At 64.2% G+C, this 19086-nt stretch overlaps 3 protein-coding genes across 6 annotated transcripts; 2 read left to right on the top strand and 1 right to left on the bottom strand.

Moving 5' to 3' along the window:
• Nucleotides 1-193: 193 nt before the first annotated feature.
• Nucleotides 194-5056, bottom strand: LOC115350288 (phytanoyl-CoA 2-hydroxylase interacting protein). The gene is made up of 5 exons (XM_030035756.2): nucleotides 4824-5056; nucleotides 3153-3336; nucleotides 2161-2335; nucleotides 1835-1952; nucleotides 194-1690 (listed from the first exon to the last, which is right to left on the bottom strand). The coding sequence occupies exons 2-5, from the start codon at nucleotides 3315-3317 to the stop codon at nucleotides 1156-1158; spliced, it is 993 nt and encodes a 330-aa protein (XP_029891616.1). The 5' UTR covers nucleotides 3318-3336; nucleotides 4824-5056; the 3' UTR covers nucleotides 194-1155.
• Nucleotides 5057-6179: 1123 nt separating this feature from the next.
• POLR3D (RNA polymerase III subunit D) lies at nucleotides 6180-8930 on the top strand. Its single transcript, XM_030035754.2, is given in 9 exon segments — nucleotides 6180-6360; nucleotides 6362-6433; nucleotides 6681-6724; nucleotides 6873-7024; nucleotides 7116-7243; nucleotides 7317-7488; nucleotides 7592-7845; nucleotides 7936-8088; nucleotides 8399-8930. Coding segments are annotated over 9 exon segments (1191 nt in total). The 5' UTR covers nucleotides 6180-6267; the 3' UTR covers nucleotides 8522-8930.
• Nucleotides 8931-9727: 797 nt separating this feature from the next.
• On the top strand, nucleotides 9728-18362 carry PIWIL2 (piwi like RNA-mediated gene silencing 2). 4 transcript variants are annotated; one of them, XM_030035739.2, is made up of 21 exons: nucleotides 9728-10033; nucleotides 10132-10228; nucleotides 10637-10810; nucleotides 10910-11020; nucleotides 11328-11445; nucleotides 11593-11717; nucleotides 11817-11897; nucleotides 12242-12355; nucleotides 12588-12776; nucleotides 12912-13005; nucleotides 13147-13233; nucleotides 13409-13549; nucleotides 13646-13759; nucleotides 14140-14328; nucleotides 14474-14575; nucleotides 14667-14786; nucleotides 15022-15110; nucleotides 15437-15542; nucleotides 16264-16517; nucleotides 16666-16773; nucleotides 17347-18362. In XM_030035739.2, exons 1-21 carry the CDS (start codon nucleotides 9820-9822, stop codon nucleotides 17501-17503), a joined length of 2784 nt encoding a protein of 927 aa, XP_029891599.1. In that variant the 5' UTR covers nucleotides 9728-9819; the 3' UTR covers nucleotides 17504-18362. The 4 variants fall into 4 exon arrangements, with proteins under 4 accessions (XP_029891599.1, XP_040984320.1, XP_029891600.1 ...); XM_030035740.2 differs by having other exon boundaries at nucleotides 9729-10033; nucleotides 12912-12996; XM_041128386.1 differs by lacking the exon at nucleotides 14667-14786.
• The last annotated feature ends 724 nt before the right edge of the window (nucleotides 18363-19086 follow it).

Below are 19086 nucleotides of genomic sequence, written 5' to 3' on the forward strand. Positions count from 1 at the left end.
GCTGTCCCAGGGCTGGCGAGGGCAGGAGGGTGCCCGTGGCCGTGCCCTCGCTGCCGCAGCATCCCTCTGTGCCACCCTGTTTTCCCCCCCCCGCCCCTCAACCCCGTCCCCCCCCCACCTCCCTGAGCTGAGCCGGGGTCTGGAGCCGCTTCCCCGCGTCCCAGCGGGGCACAGAAGCGCGTGACACGGCCGGTGGCGACCGCACACAGTTTATTGATACACCGCCAGCACAGCACAGGGATGCTCGGGGCGGGGGGGGGGGGGAGACGGACGGACGGGGGGGGGTTGTTCTCTTCTACCGTTACAGCGTGCATCGGATACACAGAAATGGGAAGCGGGCAGCCCACGGGGGCTGGCACGCAAGCGCCATGCTGCCGACGGCTCATGCGGGGGGCGGCGGAGGGGGGAGATGGGGTTGGGGGGGGGGGGTGTCAGGTCCGCTCCCCCACCCCGGCTCCTCCGGCTGCCTCCTGGGGCCGGGGATTCGGGCGGCACAGCGACGGCTAGAGCAGAGAGCGAACACGGCACAGCGCTGCACGACACGGGGGGGACGCCACGGCGTCCCCCACACCACTGCGGACACGCGCACCACGACTGCAGCCCCGAAGCGGCGCCGGCGGGAGCGGGGGTCCCTGCCTGAGCACCCCTCCATCCCTGCGAGCAGTTCAAAACTGGGGGGGGGGGTGTGCTTCCAGCCTCTCCGCCAAACCCCCCTGGGGTGGCCGGGGAGCCCCAGTCCCAGTTGGCAGGGCCGGGGCTCCCCAGGAGCTGCGTCGCCGGCGTGGGGTGGGGGGGCGAGCCTTGGAGCGGGGGGCCGGGGGGATGCGGGGGACGCCGGAGGGGAAGGGGGTCCCGCAGCGGCTGCGCGGCAGAGGGCAGAGCGCGGGGCTCACGTCAGCGAGGATGATGCTGGTCGGCCAGTCCAGGAGACGAAGGCTTCCTCCCTCGGGGCACAGAGCGGCGTGGGCTCTGCCTCCGTGCTGGGCGAGCATCCCACCGGCTCCTTCCCCGAGCGGGCAGGGGTACAGGCAACGCCGCTATTTACACCGGCCGGGTCCCCCGCACCCATCCGGGTCCTCCACCCAGCAGCGTCCGTGGGAGAAGCCCCCGCGGCAGGCACCCGTCCCCCTCCCCGGCCCTGCCCGCATCCCACCCTTAACGCCCCACGCTGATGTTGCACGTCTTGCAGCTGGGGTCCTTTTTGGCGTTGGCGGTGGAGAGGCTCATCAGCTGGTGCCCGCTGATCTCCCCCAGCACGCCGAGGCTGAGGTCCACCGGCTCGGTGTATATGACCTCCAGGATGCTGTCCTGGGCATGGCGGTACACCAGCTCGCCTTCCTCCACGCAGCACGTCAGGAACTTGTTGGAAGAAATGTCCAGTTGGGGTAGACGCTCCCGGCAGAAGAGGTCCCCCGAGGAACCCTTGGGTGCCAGGACCAGGACGACGTAGTGGTAGGCGGTGTACATGCAGTAGAAGTCCGCGAAGTAGAGGTTGGTGTTGGGGTTGAAGAGACGCTGAGCCGGGATCTGGAAACGGTAACGACCGTAGGGCGAGTCCTGGGGGGGCTGCCCGGTGTTGAATTCGGTGTTGCAGCTGAAGAAGATGCCGTGCAGCATGCCGCTGGTGGGCGAACCGTGGCTGCCGCTGTTGTCCTTCAGCGACGGTTTCATCACGTTCCCGCAGTGCATCCTGCGTGCGGGGACCGGGACGAGGAGGAGGAGGAGGAGGAGGAGGGACACACGCACACACACACACACACACAGGCAGGGTCAGGGGACGGGGCCCCGGCGAGGACCGGGTGGCCCCGGGGATGGGGAGCAGGGACGGGGGTACCTGACGTGCTGGAAATACTCCTTGTGTTGGTTGCGGTAGAAGACGGAGAAACGCAGCATGCGGCCGGCGATCAGCTCGGCTTTCTCCTGCAGCTGGGCCAGGTGCTCCTTGGCGTAGTCTGGGGACGGGGACGGGGACATCAGGGCGTCTCCATCCCCCCTGGCAGCCCATCCCTGCCCGCAGCTCCCGTTCCCCACACCTCCTGTCCTCCCACTCATCAGCTGCCGCTCCAACCGGCCCCGGCTTGTGCAAGCTCACGGCATCGCCCCCGTCCTCCCGGCTCCCGGCCCCGGCAGCGTCGGTTCGGCCGCCCCCACCGAGCTCACCCCCCGTGCAAAACTCCACCGTCTCGCTCCAACCGGACACCAAGTACTCGCCGTCGCTTTGCTTCACCGCCGTCTGCACCGCCACGCTGTACTCGGTGCGGGGGCTCAGGAACCAGTGTCCCCGCACCGTCATGGGCAGCGGCACCGCCTTGGCCACCAGTTTGGTGGGGACGTCCTGCGCCAAGGGGCGAGGGTCAGGCAAGGTGGCATCATATCCCCCCCCCCCCCCCAGCCACGCATCCCTGCCCTGCCCGATGCCGAGGGGATGCTGCCTGGTACCGCACGCTGCAAAATATCCACGCCAGTGCAGCGGCCGGTGCCTCTGCCGGGGTTTGCCCGGCACCGAGACACCCCCAAAGCAGCGTGCTGCCGTATCTCCTGCTGCAACCCCCCCCCTCAGCTCCGGCCCCGGCATCTCTCCCTCCTCCCCGGCTGCCTGCACCGGCCCCAAACACCTCCCAGCAAAGCCGCTGCTGCTGGGACAGGGACGATGGGTGTCCCCCCCCCCGGAGGGGTCTCCGGGACCCCCTACTCCCGGTGGCATCTCGCGGTGTCAATAGGCCACCGAGCAGCACCGCAGTGCAGAGCCGTTTCTGTGGCAACAGCGGATGCTGAAGTCGGGAGACACAGGGGAAAAAAAAAATCCCACCCCCCCACCACCCCCCCTTATTATTGGGGAGGAGAAAAAAAATAATGTTAAACATTAAATAGCATCACCCTGGCAACCGCGCTGCTAAAAACGTCCTGAATTAGTGACTCGCATCCAGGGGGAGGGGGAGCGCGAGCGGTTTGTGGCTCCGCTCCCCCGCGGGGGCTCAGGGGGGTCGGTCGCACCCCGGTCCCCGTCCCGGTCCCCTCCGCCGGCCATGTCCCGTGGGGAGATTTGACCCCAAACCAGCGTAGGAGTGGGCTATAACCCTATTGCCTCCCCCAAAACCCCTTCTCCTCTCCCCGGGCGGGGGGGGGGTCCCGCATCCTCCCCCCGGGCTCACCCGATGCTTGAACTTGTTGGAGTTCTTGTTCTCCTTCTTGTTGAGGTCGATGAAGTAGTGGGTGACCCTCTCCAGGTCCCCCTTCTCCATGGCCCAGGAGATGCGGAAAGAATCGCAAGTGATGTTGTTGATCTCGATATTTTTGGGGGTAGAAAGCAGCTCCATGGCCGGTGGGGCTGAGCTCCTGCGGGCAGAGGGGGGGTGGTGGTGGTGGTGGTTTTGGGGATGGGGGGGGGGCTGTTGCTGAGCGTGGCGGGGGCGCCCGCTGCCCACGACGGCAGCTGCCAAGGCGGGCGGCCGCCCGCACCGGTGGCCCCCGCGGCGGAGCAGATGGCACCGGGGTGGGAAAAGCGGCCGGCAGCCAGGAATAGGCAACGCAGGCAGGAGCAGGCAGCGGAAAGCCGGGAACAAGCCCGTTCGGGAAGCGGCTGCGTGGGGGACCCGGCCGCTCCCCCCCCCCCCCCCCCCGGGATGCCGCGGGGCCCCGGCTCGCCGCCAGTGGGTGTTTCGGGGTTTGCTCAACACCGGGTGGGGAAAGAAAAACAAGGGGAGCGGAGGGAGTGCTGGGAGAGGGGAGGGTTGCGCGCAGGCAGCTGGCACCAGAAAAGCTGGATCCGCCTTTGCCCTGGCCCACGGTCGCTCCGTGCCTCAGTTTCCCCGTTTGCTCTCACCCCCCGCACCCCGGGAAGCCGCTCTGTGGGGTGGGTGCACGGGGGGGTTTTGCAGCCCCGGGGCGGCGCGGATGCCGTCGGCGGCACCGGGACACGGGAACCGGGGGACGCACCGAGGAGGCTCGGGGAGTGGGAGGTGGGTGCCCCCCCCTCCACCCCCCAACCATGCACCCCGGCACGGGACCCCCATGGCTTGTGCGAGGCCCGCGGGGAGCGGCGGTGCCGCGGCGGGCACCCATCCGAACCGTGGCACCGCTGGGCTGCCAACGTGCCCGCAGCCCCCCCCCCCGCGCACCCACGTGCAGGGGCGCACGCCCACGGCGGCTCGCACACGCGTGCCCACGGCCGCCCACGCCCGGGCTCCTCCACACAACACCCCCCCCCCCCAATCCCGCTCCCCCCCGACCGCTGCGCGGCATCGCAACCACCGCCGCTGTGCCGCTGCAAACGCCGCTCGGCACCCACGGCTACGTCCGCCCCACGCGTGGGCACCCGTGGGCACGCTCCCACGGCCGCCCACGGCCACGCACGCCCCCCCCCCCCCCCCCCCCCGCCCCGCCACCTCCGTGCGCGGCATCCCGCGACGGGGTGCTCGCTTGCCCCCGCAGCCCTGCGGCGAGCAGCACCGTGCACCCCCAGCCTCCCCTGGCACCCCCGGTGCCCGGTAGCCGCCGGACCCCCCCCAGCTGGGTGTCACCCCATGTGCACCACCCCAATACCCCCCCCCCCACCGCGCTCCAATGTCAGGCAGAGGCGGAAGGTCAGCGCTTTCGGGGGACGGCAGCGCCAGCCCGCTGCCCCATTCCCGGCGGTGGGGCAGGGGGTCTCGCCTTGCACCGGGAGCTTTGCAGCCGGATCGTGATGTCCGTCCGTCCCGTGTCCCCGTGCGTGTGTGTCGTCCCCCCCCCAAAAAAAAACCCCTGCCAGGACTCAACCGACACCGTCGGGAGGTCGCAGGTTGAACGACTTGCCCGTAGCACGGTGTCGGTGAGGCCCTTACCTGGCCGTGCCGGGGGGCTGCCGGGATGCGGTGGGATGCCGGTGGGGTGGCAGGGCAGGCAGGGCGAGGCGAGGCGAGGCGAGGCAGGGCAGGCAGCCCCCGCGGGGGGGGGGCAGAGGATGCCGGTGAGAGCTCGGTGACGATGGTACCCAACGATGCCGCGCTGCTGCCTGCGGCTGCTGCGACTGGGATCCTCCCAGCCAGCTCGGAAATAGCAAACACCCTCCAGAGGAGGGAGAAAAAAAAAAAAAAAAAAAAAAAAATTAAGGAGGGAAAAAAAAAAAAAAAAAAAAAGGAAAAAATATATATCTAAGCGACTCGGGGAGGGGGGGGACTAAAACCAAACCCCTCCTTGTTCTGCCAATCCGGTGGCGGGTTGTGTTCGGCGTCAGGTGATGGAGGCAGCGAGGCTCCTGCCTGCGAGGGGGTGCGGGCAGCTGTGGGTGCAGTTTTGTGGGTGCTGCCTGAGCCCCCCCCCCCCAAATCTGGTGCACTGGCTGCGGGGGTGGGGGGTGCTGGCACCCCATGCGAGACCCCCGTGGGAAACGTGGGTGCAAACCCTCCGGGGGGGGGTTGCTGGTTTGCTGCTGGTGATGTGGGGGACACCTTTGTTTGGGCGGGGGGGGGGGGGGCCGAGCACCCTAAAAAAAAAAAAACTCATTGCCCCCCCCCCCCAGAGCCCCGAGTGCGTGGGGTGCCCACGCATGCTTCCCCCGGGGGGGCTGTAGGCTGGTTGGGTGCCCCCCCCCCCACCTCACCCCGGGCTGCAGGGGGGTGGCTGCAGCGCAGGCAGCCGAGGGGGGGTTCAAATGAAGGGGTGACAGCCCCCCCCCCCCTCTCCAGTGTCCCCGTCCCCCGCCCCGCACTGCCCACTGTGCCCAGTGTCCCACGGGCCGGGCATTGCCCGTTCCAAAGATGGCGCCGCCACCTTCCTCATGGGACCGGCCAGTGCCAAACACAAAGATGGCGGCTCATTGGCGGACTCTTCGCGCCCTCAATAAAGATGGCCGCCGCGGCGTCATTCCGGGAAGCTTAGGTCGCGCTGTACGCATGCGCATTGGTGCTGTGAGCCCGTGGTTGCCCGGACCCGGTAAGGGGCGGCGTGGCGGGGCAAGTGGGTCCGGGGGGGGGCTGAGCCCTGTGGGGAAGGGGGTGCGAGTGGGCCCTGTTTAGGAGTGTATGGGGGGGCAGAGCACCCTGAGGAGGGGGATGCAAGTGGGTCCTGGGGGGTGTATTGCGGGGGGGGGGAGCAATCTGGGGTGGGGGTATACGAGTAGGCCCTGTTTGGGGGTGGGGGGGGAGCAATCTGGGGTGGGGGTATACGAGTGGGCCCTGTTTGGGGGGGGGGGGGGGGCTGGCCCCCCTGTGCTGGGCTGGGTGCCCCTGACCGTGTCCCGTCCGTCCGTGTGTGCGTGTGTGTGTCCCACGCAGGGCCAGGCCGAGGATGGCGGAGGGGGGCCCGAGCGACAGCAGCTCACCGGGCAGCCTGCGCCCGGGGCTCCCCGGGGCACGGGGGCTGCTCGGGAGGCGTCCCGCCGCCCCCCCCCCTCACCCCCGGACGCCTGCCCTCCATCCGTTCCCGAGACCTCACCCTGGGAGGAGTGAAGAAGGTGAGGACACTTGGCGGGGGGGGGGGGTGTCTCCCCCAAAACCCACCCTTTTGGGGTGACCCTGCCTCCTACCCCACTGCTTGGGGGGTGTTTGGGGACCCCCACAGCCCCGGGAGCGGTTTCAGGGTGCTGGTCCGTGCAGGACGTGGCCGGGTCCCCAGCCGCCTCCTCCAGCCCCGCGGCCGGTTTGGTTTCTGTTGCTTATCTCTGCTCGTGCAGTGACTTGTCCCTCTGCTCTCGTTTGCAGAAAACCTTCACCCCCAACATAATTAGCAGGAAGATCAAGGAAGAGTAAGTGGCCTCGTAAGCATTTCTGTGGGGTGCGGAGGCGGTTTTGCCGGCTGGTACCTGCGCGGTGGGGTCTCGGTGGGCAAAACGTGCCCCGAGAGGGGAACCCGCTGCTGGGGCGGGGGTGACGGGTCACCTCCCCGCTCCCCAGGCCCAGAGAGGATGTCTCCGTCAAGAAGGAAAAGAAGGAGCGGGACCGGGACCGGCAGCGCGATGGGCATGGCCGGGGCCGGGGCCGGCCCGAGGTTATCCAGTCCCACTCCATCTTTGAGCAGGGTCCTGCTGAAATGATGAAGAAGAAAGGTAACGAGAGCTGCCCCCCTTCCCTGGGGGGGGTCTCCGGGCCGTCCCGTCAGGCTCGGAGCTCACCCCAGGGCTGCTCCCCTCTCCCCAGCAGGCTCCTGGGACAAGACGGTGGACATGTCAGACTTCGGCCCTTCCCATATCATCAACATTAAGAAGGAGAAGAGGGAGACGGACGAGGAGACGAAGCAGATCCTGCGGATGCTGCAGAAGGACGATGTGAGTGGGGCCGGGTGGGGTGGCTTTGGTGTCACCGGGCTCGTGCTTAGTGTCCCCCCTCCCGTCCCCGCAGTTCCTCGACGATCCGGGGCTGAAGAACGACATCCGTAACAAGCCGGTGCAGCTGCCGCTGGCCCATTCGGGCTGGCTCTTCAAGGAGGAGGCAGGGGAGCAGGAGGACGCCCAGCCTTGGCTACCTGGCCCCAAAGAGGAGAAGATGGAGCTGGACCTGCCAGCGGTGAAAGGTACACTGGGGTGGGGGGGATCCCGGCGGGCAGAGGCTGCGGGGGGCTTCCCCCCCCACCTCCCTGTGCCCACCCGCCACCTCTCACCCCCCCCCGGTGCCAGTGAAAGAAGAGCCGTGCGATGAGGACCCCCTGCCCAAGCCGGCGCAAACCAAGGGACCCCCCGGTTTCCCCCGGGACATTTCGGTGGCCGAGCTGCTGCAGCGGCTGAGCCTGTCGGCCGAGGAGGAGCTGCTCTTCCTGCAGCTGCCCGACACGCTGCCCGGCCAGCCGCCCACCCAGGACACCAAACCCATCAAGACAGAGCTGCAAAACGAGGAAGGACAAGTTGTCGTGGTGAAGCAGGAGAAGAGCCAGGTAGGGGGCTCAGTGGGGGGGGGCAGCGGGGTGGGACGGGGGACAGCTTGGTGATGTTCCCCCCCCCCATTCCGCGGTATCCCTCGGCAGGAGGCGAGGCAGGCGGAGAATACCTGCACCCTGGCCGACCTCCCCGAGGGGCAGGTGGGGAAACTGCTCATCCGCAAGTCGGGGAAGGTGCAGCTGGTGCTGGGCAAGGTGACCCTGGACGTGACCATGGGGACCCCCTGTTCCTTTCTGCAGGTATGGGGGCTGAGGGGGGGGGGTGCTGGGGACCCGATTTGTGCGGCTGCACCCCAGGATAGCCCCTTGGGGGTCCCTGCTGGGGTCATGCTGGCCCCTGGTGAGATGGCTCTTGGGCAGCCTGTCCCTGTGACAGGGGTGGGGAAGGATCCCCACTGTTCTTGTCCCCAGGGCGGGGGTAGCAGGGGGGCACATCTCCTCCAGGCTTAGCCCCCCACAGCGGGCAGGCACCTTGCCCCTTCTCCTACCACAGTTAACAGGTTTCCCGTGGGAGTGGGCTGCTCATGGGTGTTTCTCCCCTCTGGAAAAGGAGCTGGTGTCCGTCGGCATTGGGGACAACCGGACGGGCGAGATGATCGTCCTGGGCCACGTGAAGCACAAGCTGGTGTGTTCCCCGGACTTTGAGGCTCTGCTGGAGCACCGGCACCGGTAGCCCAGGGGGAGCTGGGGGGACCCCAGCCCCGCACCCACAGGCCGTGGGGACGGTCCTTGCACAGCTTGGGGACCCTGCGGCACCCCAGCTCTGCCCTCAGCCCCTCCAGCCTTGCTTTTGGGAGACGGAGAGGTGTCTTCTGCAGGTGTAGGTGCAGGACCGGCTCCTACCTCCTTCCCAAACCTGCAGCGGAGCAGTAGCGAGGGTGGGGGCTCCGGCTTTAGGCCCCAGACCCGCTGCCCACCCTGTGCAAAACAGGCAGGGTTGTGGCTGCCTACATCTCACAGATTTCTGGATGCGTGGGACCGTGGTGTCCCCCCTTGGCTCTCTAGCACCCGTGCACATGCTGGGGAGAGCAGGACACACACTTGGGGGGAGAAATGCGGAATAAAACCCTCTTTTTCCTTGTGCTGTGGGGCTGCTCGGTCTCCTCCGTGGTGCCTCCACCCCATGTGCCTGCCCGACCAGTTGCCACCATCTTGTCGGGTGCCTTGGCCCCGGCACGGCACGCTCGGTGCTGGCAGACGGGGCCGTGTCCTCGACCGCTTACTCGCTCGCCGCTCCCTTGGGAGAGCTGGGGGGGGGGGGGGCCCTGCATGCTGCCAGGTCTCGGTGGGCAGAACCCCGGCCTGTGCCGGTGTGGGGGGGCGCTGAGCACCCCCGGGGAGTGGGCAGCCGGGAGCATCTTCCCTGCTCCACTCTGAGGAAGCAGGATGGAGGCAGCAGGGTCTGTGAGCCCTCCCTGGGGACCAGCATTGGCCCTGGGCAATGCTGCAGCATGGCGGGGGGGGGTGGCTAGTGAGCGGCCACCACCGCATCCCCATCCTGGGGGCTGCGTGTCTTGCGGGGGGGGGGGGGGGGGAAACAGCATCACCCAACCACCTCCCATCATGGAACCAAACCCTCCTTGGATCCCCCCCCTCGGCGGGCAGGGCAGCACCACTGGCCCATGCAGAGCTGGGCTGGGGCTGCACTTGCCCCCCCCCCTCGTTGTTGCCCACCCACCCCAATCCCATCTTGCCCCCCCCCCGCTCCTGCCCCGGCCCCGCCCCCGCGGCGGGCGCTGTCCGCGGTGCTGAAGCCCCTCAGGTGCGGGGGGGGGAATCTCCGCGAGGGGCGTGGCTAGGGAGCTCCCCCGATGAGGGGGTGGAGCGATGTAGGGGTGGAGCGATGTAGGGGTGGAGCGATTTAGGGGGCGGAGCGATGTAGGGGTGGTGGGCGGAGCCGCGCCTGCGCAGTGAGTCGGCGTCGGCATCATCGTGCTCGGCGCTGCAGGCGGCAGCTTCGACGGGGCGGTCATGGAGCCCGCCCGGTCCTTCCGTCTGCCCGGCCCCGGTCCGGCTCCCGCTCCCCCGGGCAGGCTGCGGGGGATCCCGAACCGTGCCCAGCGCCTGCCCCAGCCGGGTTTTCCCGAACCCCGGCCCTCCCTGGTGCCGCTTTCCACCCTGCTCTGTGGCCTCGGCCTGGGCGAGCGGCCCTGCCCCTCTCTGGAGGCAGGGGACTGGCCCGTCGGTAAGTGGTCGTGCCCGGGGGTGAGGTGGGGGGGGGCCCAGCCTGGCCTCCCCCCCTCAGCCCTTGCCACCACCCACCGTGCCCTCTCCTTCCCGCAGGCCGCGGCACCGCTGGCATGGCGGAGGCTCTGGCACGGCCCAGCCTGGCAGTGAAGGACGATGAGGGGATGGCGGCAGCGCTCCCCGCACGCGGGCGGTGAGTCCCCGTCCCCCCTCCCCTTATCCCCCCTTCCCGCCTCGGTCCCCCAGTCCTTCGGACGGTTTAATCGCCGACCCCGGTGGCAGCGGGCTGGGGGACGCTCTGCAAGCGACACCGTTGTGGTGACCGAGCCGGTGCCCGTGCCGCCTCCTGCTCCGCTCCCTCTGTGGTGTGGTGGGTCGGCGGTTTGCCACCGAAACCTGGTGTTTTGAGCATCTCCAGGCAGGGAGCACCCGCTGCATGTGGGGCATGAGCAGGGGGATCCGGCTGCCGGAGGCAGGAGCCGGAGGGGGGGGGTTCACCAGGGGGTGGTGGGGAGGGTCATCGCCGGGGGGTTGCAGCCAGGACGCTGCCGACGCGACCCCAGCGTGCCGGGGTTCACCTCCGCCCGCGCCGGGGACACAGGATCCTGTGGCGAGGCAGAGGGGACACGCTGCCTGGCCCCCCTGGGAGAGATGCCACCGTGCCGTCCTACGGGAAGCCCCGCATGGCTGCTGCGCCTACCCTGCATCCATCGGGACCCCAGCCCTCCCTGCCGCCCACGCCCGCCCCAGGGACTCCCCCAGCTGCCGGCAGACCGTAAGTGAAGCATCAGTGAGCTCCAGCCCCACATTTTGGGGGTCTGAGCACTGGCTGGGGTTACGGCTCACCACCCTGCCTTTGCCCCGTCTCTCCTAGGGCGCTGCGGACGAAGCCGGTGGCGAAGGGAACACCCTTAACTGTGGGGCTGAACTCAGTTAAAATCCACTGCCAGAATGAAGCCGTCTACCAGTACCACGTTACCTTCAGGTATCGGCATGGGCACAGGGGGCCGGGCTCCCCCCGCAGCCCCTCTGAAGGGTGGGTGCCTCCGGGGCAGAGCCCTCCGTGTCTCTCCCTCCCTCCCTCCATCCCAGTAGCCACTAGATGGAGCGGCCGGCGCAGCCATGGTGCCTGCGGGCAGAGCTGCTGCAGGGCAGCAAAGCAAATGAGCTCTAGCTTTTTTCCCCTCGTGGGGTTTTTGGTGTACTGCGTGGGGTCTCGTTGGGGGGTAGAGGAGGGTTAAAAGACCAAGGACTTGCCAGCGGTGGCAGGTGATGCATTCCCATCTGCGCAGCCCCGAGGTGGAGTGCAGGAGCACACGCTTTGCCATGCTGAAGGAGCACCAGGCAGTGACGGGGAACGTGACCGCGTTCGATGGCTCCATCCTCTACCTGCCCATCTTGCTCCCCCAGGTAAGGGGTGACGCGATCCGCACCAAGGTGAGGTTGTTCTAGCCGATTTGGGGGCACAGGGATGCCCCCCCCCCCAAGTCTCCAGCCCATGTGCTGTGTAGGAAAGCATCCCACCTGCCCTGGCTAATGTGCCATCTCGCCCCACAGCTGGTCAGTCTGAAGGCTCAGAGGAGGAGCGATAGGGAGGAGATCACCATCACCATCCAGATAACCAAAGTGCTTGAGCCCAGCTCAGATCTCTGCATCCCTTTTTACAATGTGGTTTTCCGGAGGTGAGGGGTGGCAGAGACCCTCCCCAAGCTCCAAGGAGGAGACCCTCCTCCTCCTCCCTTGGAGCCTGGGCCCATCCTGCTTTTATTTTTCTTTCCTAGAGTGATGAGAATCTTAGATATGAAGCTTGTTGGGAGAAATTTCTTTGAACCTGACCAAGCCACCGTATTACAGCATTACAGGTGGGTGCTGGACATGGTTTCCCTCTGCCGCTGCCCAGGGGCCTGAGTGTGAGACAGGGATGTCCCTGTCCCCCCAGTAGTAGTGCAAGGCTGGAAATTCAGAAGTCTTTGCCAGGTCAGCTCTCTTGGCCAGCCCTGGTTAGCCTGACCTCAGAATGCGTGTTTTCTGCAGTGCAATTCAGGGGTTATTAGCTGAAAGCTGGCAGCCAGCTGGGAAATAAATCCCTGTGTGTTTTGAGTGCTTCTTGGTGAGCAGGACGGCTGTCCAGCTTCTCTGGCAGCGCCATGCAGGCGGCTCCGGTTTTAACCCAGGCGCTGTTGGGCATCTTCCCCTCTGGGCACAGGCTGCAGATTTGGCCAGGATACTCTGTCAGCATCCGGAAGAAGGATGGTGGCCTCTTCCTCTTGGTCGACGCCATCCATAAAGTCATCCGCAGTGATTCCGTCCTGAATTTCATGTAAGAGAAGGGAAAAAAAACGGAAGAGCCCTGCGGGGCTTTAGGGGTGAGGGTGGTTTTCCAGCAGCCGCGTGCCTGGGGCTGGCTCTTGGCAAGGGCAGTGCCAGCTGCGATCGCCGGACCGCGGGCCACCGGTGCTGTTTGGCAAAAGGCATTTTATTTTTGGGGTAGCACGGGCAGGGAGCATCACCATGAGCCTCTTCTCATCCTCCTCCTTCTCTCCTCACCGCAGGCACGCCATCTACAAACAAAGTGTCAGCAGCTTCCAGGACGAGTGCACCAAGCAGCTGGTGGGCAATGTGGTCATCACTCGCTACAACAACCGCACCTACCGCATCGACGACATTGACTGGGACAAGACCCCGAGGGACAGTTTCACTCTGGCCAGCGGCGAGGAGATCACCTTTGTGGACTACTACAGGTAGGGGCCTGCTGGAGCATCCCTTAGGATGAGCGTCTGTCAGCGAGGAAGTGCTTGATGCCTGGCTCTGACCCGACGTGGGTGGGCAGGAACAGGAACATCTCACCTGATGCCATTTCCCTGCTGTTTTTCCAGCAAAGCCTACGGGATCACCATCAGCGAGCTGGACCAGCCGCTGCTCGTCCACAGGCCCAAGGAAAAACGGATGCCGGAGGGGAAGGTGAGCCAGGCATGGAGACCTGGGGGGAGGGAAAATTGGAGACCTACAGTCTTTTCTCGGCTCTTCCAGCCCCTGTCCTGCCCATCGCTGGGAGGGCAGGGACTTGCAGCCCCCTCGGGGTGCTGACGGTGCCTGTCCTCCTCCCTGCAGCATCTGCTGGACATGATACTGCTCGTGCCAGAGCTCACCTTCATGACTGGGGTCCCCGAGATAAGGAAGGACAGTCGAATGGTGAAGGTCAGAGCATGTTTGCATGGTCTGAAGCATAGTTTGATGGTCTCTGCTCACCTGAGCTGGCGTTGCCTGGTTTGGAGAGCTAAGCCCCAGCCAGCCACTGATGGGGGGAGCTCAGAGCCCCCCATCACGCCCGGGGTTTCCCCAACCCACCTCCTCCCGTGCCCGCCTGCTGCAGGACGTGATGCGGGAGATGCTGCAGAGTCCCAGCCAGCACTACGCACGTCTCACCAGCCTCCTGCGCAGGATCAAGGACAGCCCGGAGGCCTCACAGGAGCTGATGCGCTGGGGGCTCACCCTGGATCCGGATATTCACAGGGTAGGGGCTGCAGGGTGCTGGGCTCTGAGCTTCCCCTGCCCAGGGAATGGAGGCAATGGCTGCACCGGAGCTGCTAGGGATTTCTGCTCTGTTCAGACGCAGGGCCGAGTCCTGCCCGCGGAGAGGATCAACATGCGGCACAGCTCCTTTATCCCCACTGAGGACCTGAGCTGGAACAGGGAGGTCACGCGAGAAGCTTCCATCTCGGCGGTGAGCCCACGGCTCGGCCGTTGCAACAACATCCCCTTGTTTGAAAACTGGGATGGGTTTTCTTAGTCCTGGCATCCCGTCTGCCCCGCTCCCGTCTGAGCTTGTTCGAGCTAAAACCCTTCCCTTATTTATATTGGCTTTATGCTTCAGCCTGTTTTTCCTAAGGAGGTTAGAGGTACGTGGCCGCAGCGTCTGCTTTCCCACCTCCTCCTGGAGTGGCTGAAGGCTTTCAGACTGCTGGAATAGGATGTTGTGCACCCTTTAGGTTCCTCTTGGGCCGCTTTCCCTCTCCCAAATTTCCTTCTGTGCTGCAGGGCTGGGAGCTACATGGTTTGGCAGTCGCAGCCCCGAGGCAAGGGCTGTCCTCGCCTCTCTCCTAGATCGCCATGAACTACTGGCTGCTAGTTTACCCAAAGCGCCTGCAGGACCTGGCGAAGAATTTGGTGGCCACCATGGAGAGCGTTTGCGGCCCCATCGGCATGCGCGTCAGCCGTCCCGCCTTGGTGGAGCTGAAGGATGACCGCATTGAGACCTACGCCAAGACTATCCGAACCGTTTTGGATAGTGAGGTGAGGAGAGGGGCTCAGGGGGATAGCGCGGGTTAGCACAAGGTTCGTGTGTCTGCTGGGGAGGGCTGTGCAGCCGGTGGGTCTTCTCGGATCCCCGTGCATCTAATACTTGTGCATTGCCCTCCCCTGCTCTGCTTCCCTGCAGGACAAGGTGCAGCTGCTCCTATGCATAATCTCCAGCAGCCGGGAGGACTTGTACGGGGCTATCAAGAAGCTTTGCTGTGTGCAGTCCCCGGTGCCCTCCCAGGTAGGCGAGGGGCTCGGCAGAAGGAGACCAGCGGCGCAGGGAAGCTGTGGGCATCTCCAGCCTCGCTGTTCCCTGTTTTGCCCCCCCGCAGGTCATCAACGCGCAGACCCTTGCAGGCCAGTTGGGCAAGATGAGGAGCGTAGTCCAGAAAGTCCTGCTGCAGTTGAACTGCAAGCTCGGCGGCGAGCTCTGGGGAGTCGACATCCCCCTGGTAAGGCGGGCAAAACCACTTGGCACATGCGTGTGATGAGTTTGCAAGCTCCGGGGCGTAAACTGTTGTGGTCACAGGCTTCTCTCTGGGGATGCGGATGAACCATCTGGACAATTGGGGCCGGTGTCTCCATTTTGTGTGTGCAACGTCCCTTGCAGCTGAAGGGATCCGGACAGGGCAGCCTGGAGGTGTCCGACTTACCTCTAACTCCCACCTGCCTTTTTTCCCCCCCCAGAAACATCTGATGGTTATCGGCATGGATGTCTACCACGGCCGCAGCAAAGGGATGCGCTCCGTCATCGGCTTCGTGGCCAGCATGAATCAGTACGTGGTGCCCTGGGGGGGAAGGCTTTCCTTCCGCCTCCACCCTGGGGATGCGGGGAGGGTCCCACACCAGCATCACCACTGCCTCTCCTTTACTGGGAAAGGGGTGAAGCTGCTGTGCTCAGCAAGGTCTCTGCCAGCGTGTATATGTTGGGCATTGCTGGCCGCGGGCGCAGGCAACGCCGGCCTTTGGCGCGCCCTCAGCGCCGTATTGGTGGGAAAGGCACCGCGAGTGCTGAGCTGGGGTCGGTTTTGGTTGCACAACGGCTCGGTGGACTTTGGCTGGCGAGGGGGGTGCCTGACGCTCGTCCCCCTTCCGTCCCCAGCATCCTCACCAAGTGGTATTCCAGGGTGGTCTTCCAGATGCCCCACCAGGAGATCGCCGACAGCCTGCGGCTCTGCCTGGCCGATGCCCTCCAGCACTTCCACGAGGTGAGGCCAAACCCCCAGCCCGGTGCTCTCGAAAAAGCCCTCCTGTGGTTTAATGTCTCCTCAAAGCAAGGGAAAAACACCCCAAACCTGTCAGCCCGAGCGCGTGCGAGCAAGCAGACATCCTCGGCAGCCTTTGGACTGGATGCGGCGCCCGCAGCCACGCGTGCCCGGGGAGGCTCACCCTTATCTCGGGAACACGCGAACCTGCCTCAAGGATTAGTTTGCACTGGGGGAAGTGCCACGTTACACCTCTGCTCGTATCAGCATCAAACTGCTGAGTCCTGTCCTCTTGTCCCACGTCACCAGCGTGAGAAAAACAGCGTGTGACAGGGCAGGAGCCAGGACCTGCTTTTGGGATTTTCTCATCCTTCTGCGGGTGCTGGAGAAACACCCCTGAAAACTGGAAGTTTGCTGGTCACTGAACGCTTGCCTGTGGGCAGGATTAGTGCAAAAACTGCTTCTCTCTGCCCTGCCAGTCCCTCTGAAACCTGTTTTGAAATGCATTTGCTGGGACTGTGTATAGTTAGGGGCTTTCTGCAAAGCTTGAGGGTGATGGGTTGAATTCACAGGCTGCAAGACCACTGAATTGTCAGCCCTGGAGACCTGGTGGGCATCTAGTGCCCAGCTTCTTGCTAGGGCATGCATCTCCCCCTGCCAGCCAGTCCTGTGCATGGTGCAGGGGGGAAAAAACAGCGAGCTCTGCCAATTTCTGCTTCCCCAGATGAACCACTGCTTGCCCAAGAAGATAGTCGTGTACAGGGATGGCGTGTCTGACAGCCAGCTCAACACCGTGCTCAAGTATGAGATCCCGCAGATGCAGAAGTGCTTCGACACCTTTGAGAACTACCAGCCCAGCATGGTGGTCATGGTGGTGCAGAAACAAATCAGCACCAACTTCTACACCCTCACGGCAGAGCAATTCACGTCCCCTCCTCCGGGGACGGTCATCGACCACACGGTCACCAGCTCGGACTGGTGAGTGGCAGCGGCAGCAACGCTGGCTGCTTTCGGGAAAGCTGCATATGGGGTGCAAAAAAACCCTTGTGTGCAAACAAAACTGAAAAAAAAACCCCAACCAAACAAACTGGCGTGCAAAAAAACCTTGCTCTTCCCTCCCTCTCAGGCAGGATTTCTTTTTGTTGGCCCATCGCTCTCGCCAGGGCTGCAGCATCCCCACGCGCTACGTCTGCGTGCTGAACACGGCCAACCTCAGCTGCGAGCACCTGCAGAGGTAAGGGCAGGCTTTCCACAGCCCCCCTCAACATCCCGCAGTGTGGGGACCCATGTCTGACCTCCTAAATCTGCTTGGTTTTTTGCATAACAATCCCCTGGAGCTAGCGGGGAGGGCAGCAGGTACCTGTGCAGGCACCGGGCTGAGTCTGCTCTTCATACTGGGTTAGCTGGGAGGACTCGCAGCAGATGAGGGAGAGGAGGCGGATGGCATCCGTCTTGCCGCCTCTCTGGGAAAGAGCTAATTGTGAGTGTGATAAAGGAAAATCTGTGTCACCTAGTGCTGGCCAGGGTGGCCTTGCAGGAGAGCTGCTGCGGGTTGAAACACAAATAGTACCCCGGTAATTAATGCAATCAGCCGCTATCAGTGCCCAGGCAGGCAGAGCCTGACCTTTATCTCGTGCAATCAGGAAGAAAACACCCCTATGAGCAGGTTTGACCTTGCAGCCTTTGCAGCTCCCTGCTGCTGGACCACGGCGCTGCCGTAGGGAGCAGGATCCGTCCCTGCAGGAGCGATCCTGCAAGCCCCAGGATGCCAGCGAGCACTGACACCCTCTCCACTCGCTGTCCCCAGGTTGACTTTCAAGCTCTGTCACCTGTACTGGAACTGGCCAGGCACCATCCGGGTCCCTGCCCCTTGCAAGTACGCGCACAAGCTGGCCTTCCTCTCAGGACAGGTCCTGTACCGTGAGCCCAGCACCCAGCTCTGCGACAAGCTCTTCTTCCTATAGCCGGTGCGCTGGCAACGGGGGGAGAAAGGGCTCGCTTTGGGGTTCGGCTCCCCCAGACACTGCTGTTAAGTCTCCTGCAAGGGGGACTGTCTTTCCTTAAAGGTGTTGTTTTGGTTTTTTTTTCCAATTTATTTCTGCACATGGTTTCTTGGGTTCATTTTTATTGTTGTTTTAAAAGGAAGTGCTCTGGCACAGTGGCAGGGCCCCGGAGCCGTAGGCTCTCGGGATTCATCTCCATGGGAATGAACCTGGAGCAAAACCCCTCTGCTGTGAGGCTGCCAGCCTCTGCTCGCTGGTTTCCAGTCCTCCCAGCAAAGGGATTTGGGTAAATGAGCCCCAAAGGTGATGCTGTTCCCGCAGCGCAGGCTGCAGCTCATCCCTGCCCGTCCCCCTGCCCCGTGCAGGTGCTGGACGCAAAACCCAAAGATTTCTGGTATTTTTTCCCCCAATCTCTTGCATTGCCATTGAGACAGCCTCCAGTTTAAAATCTTACTTTGCTTTTTCGAGCTCCTGTTTAACAAACCCAGCTCCGGTTCAGCTGGTTGTCACGTCCTTAAAAAGTCACTGGTTTTCCAAGAAGTCTTTATTATTTTTATTTATTTATTTTTATTCCATTGGGCTGGTAGGAGAGCAGGTCGATATCCCAAGGGAAAAGTGTGTGTTTGAGTTTTCTGCTATTTCGGATGTTTCTTTGCCCTGGTCAAGAGGTGTCTGAGAGCTTTGAGTTTGAAGCTGTTGGGGGGGCTGTGGAGGGGCTGCAGGAGCATCCCCCAAATCAGCTGGATTTCACCTCTGCGTGCCCCCGACCCACCCTTGTGCAAGCACCAGCAGGGGGTGGGGGTATGGCGGGAGCCTCTCCCAGCCCTCCCCTTTTTCTGCAAAAAAAAAAAAGTTGAAAATATTTAATTTTTTTTTTTTTTGCTGTAACTGTAGTTTTCAGTTAACTTCATTAAAAGTGTTGCTGGCAGCTGCTCCTTCTCAGTGTAGGCTGGGCGAGGGTGGGTGAAGGGGCTGGGTGCTCATGGGGATGTCCTGACCGCTCTTTCCCCGGGGGGGTCCCGGGATGGAGGGGACAGGGAGGGGGACACACAGCAGTGACACGATGCTGCCTGGCAAGCAGGAGCAGAGCCTGTCACCACGTCCTTTGCGCCCTGGGTTAATCATTCACCCTTGCCAATAACAGCTTTTACCCCTTTTATTTGCCGGTCCCGGCGGACTTTGGCAGCCTTCGCTCGCCCAGCCCGGGCGGGTGTTTTGGCACAGGGGGATGCTTGGCCTCGAGCGGCTGGGGGGGTGCTGGGGCCAAAGTGGGGGTGATGGCTCAGGGCAGCTGGCCAGGCCCCCGGTGTGCCTGGCCTCCCACCAGCCGGCTTTTTATATCGTGCCGTCGCCGCTGCCGGCTGGGAGAAAGGCTGCCTTGTCCTTGCCGGCTCCTTGGCACCGGCAGGAGAGCTGGGATGGCCCCCGGCTGACATACTCAGCCCCCCCCACCCCGGTCCCTTCCAGGGGGGTCCCTGGGGTGCCATGTCCCCTCAGGTGGGGTCTGTTTAGTACTCAGTCCCCTTGGGAGGGGGCTCAGGGGT

This window comes from Aquila chrysaetos, chromosome 13 (assembly GCF_900496995.4).
Source record: "Aquila chrysaetos chrysaetos chromosome 13, bAquChr1.4, whole genome shotgun sequence".
NCBI lineage: Eukaryota > Metazoa > Chordata > Aves > Accipitriformes > Accipitridae > Aquila > Aquila chrysaetos.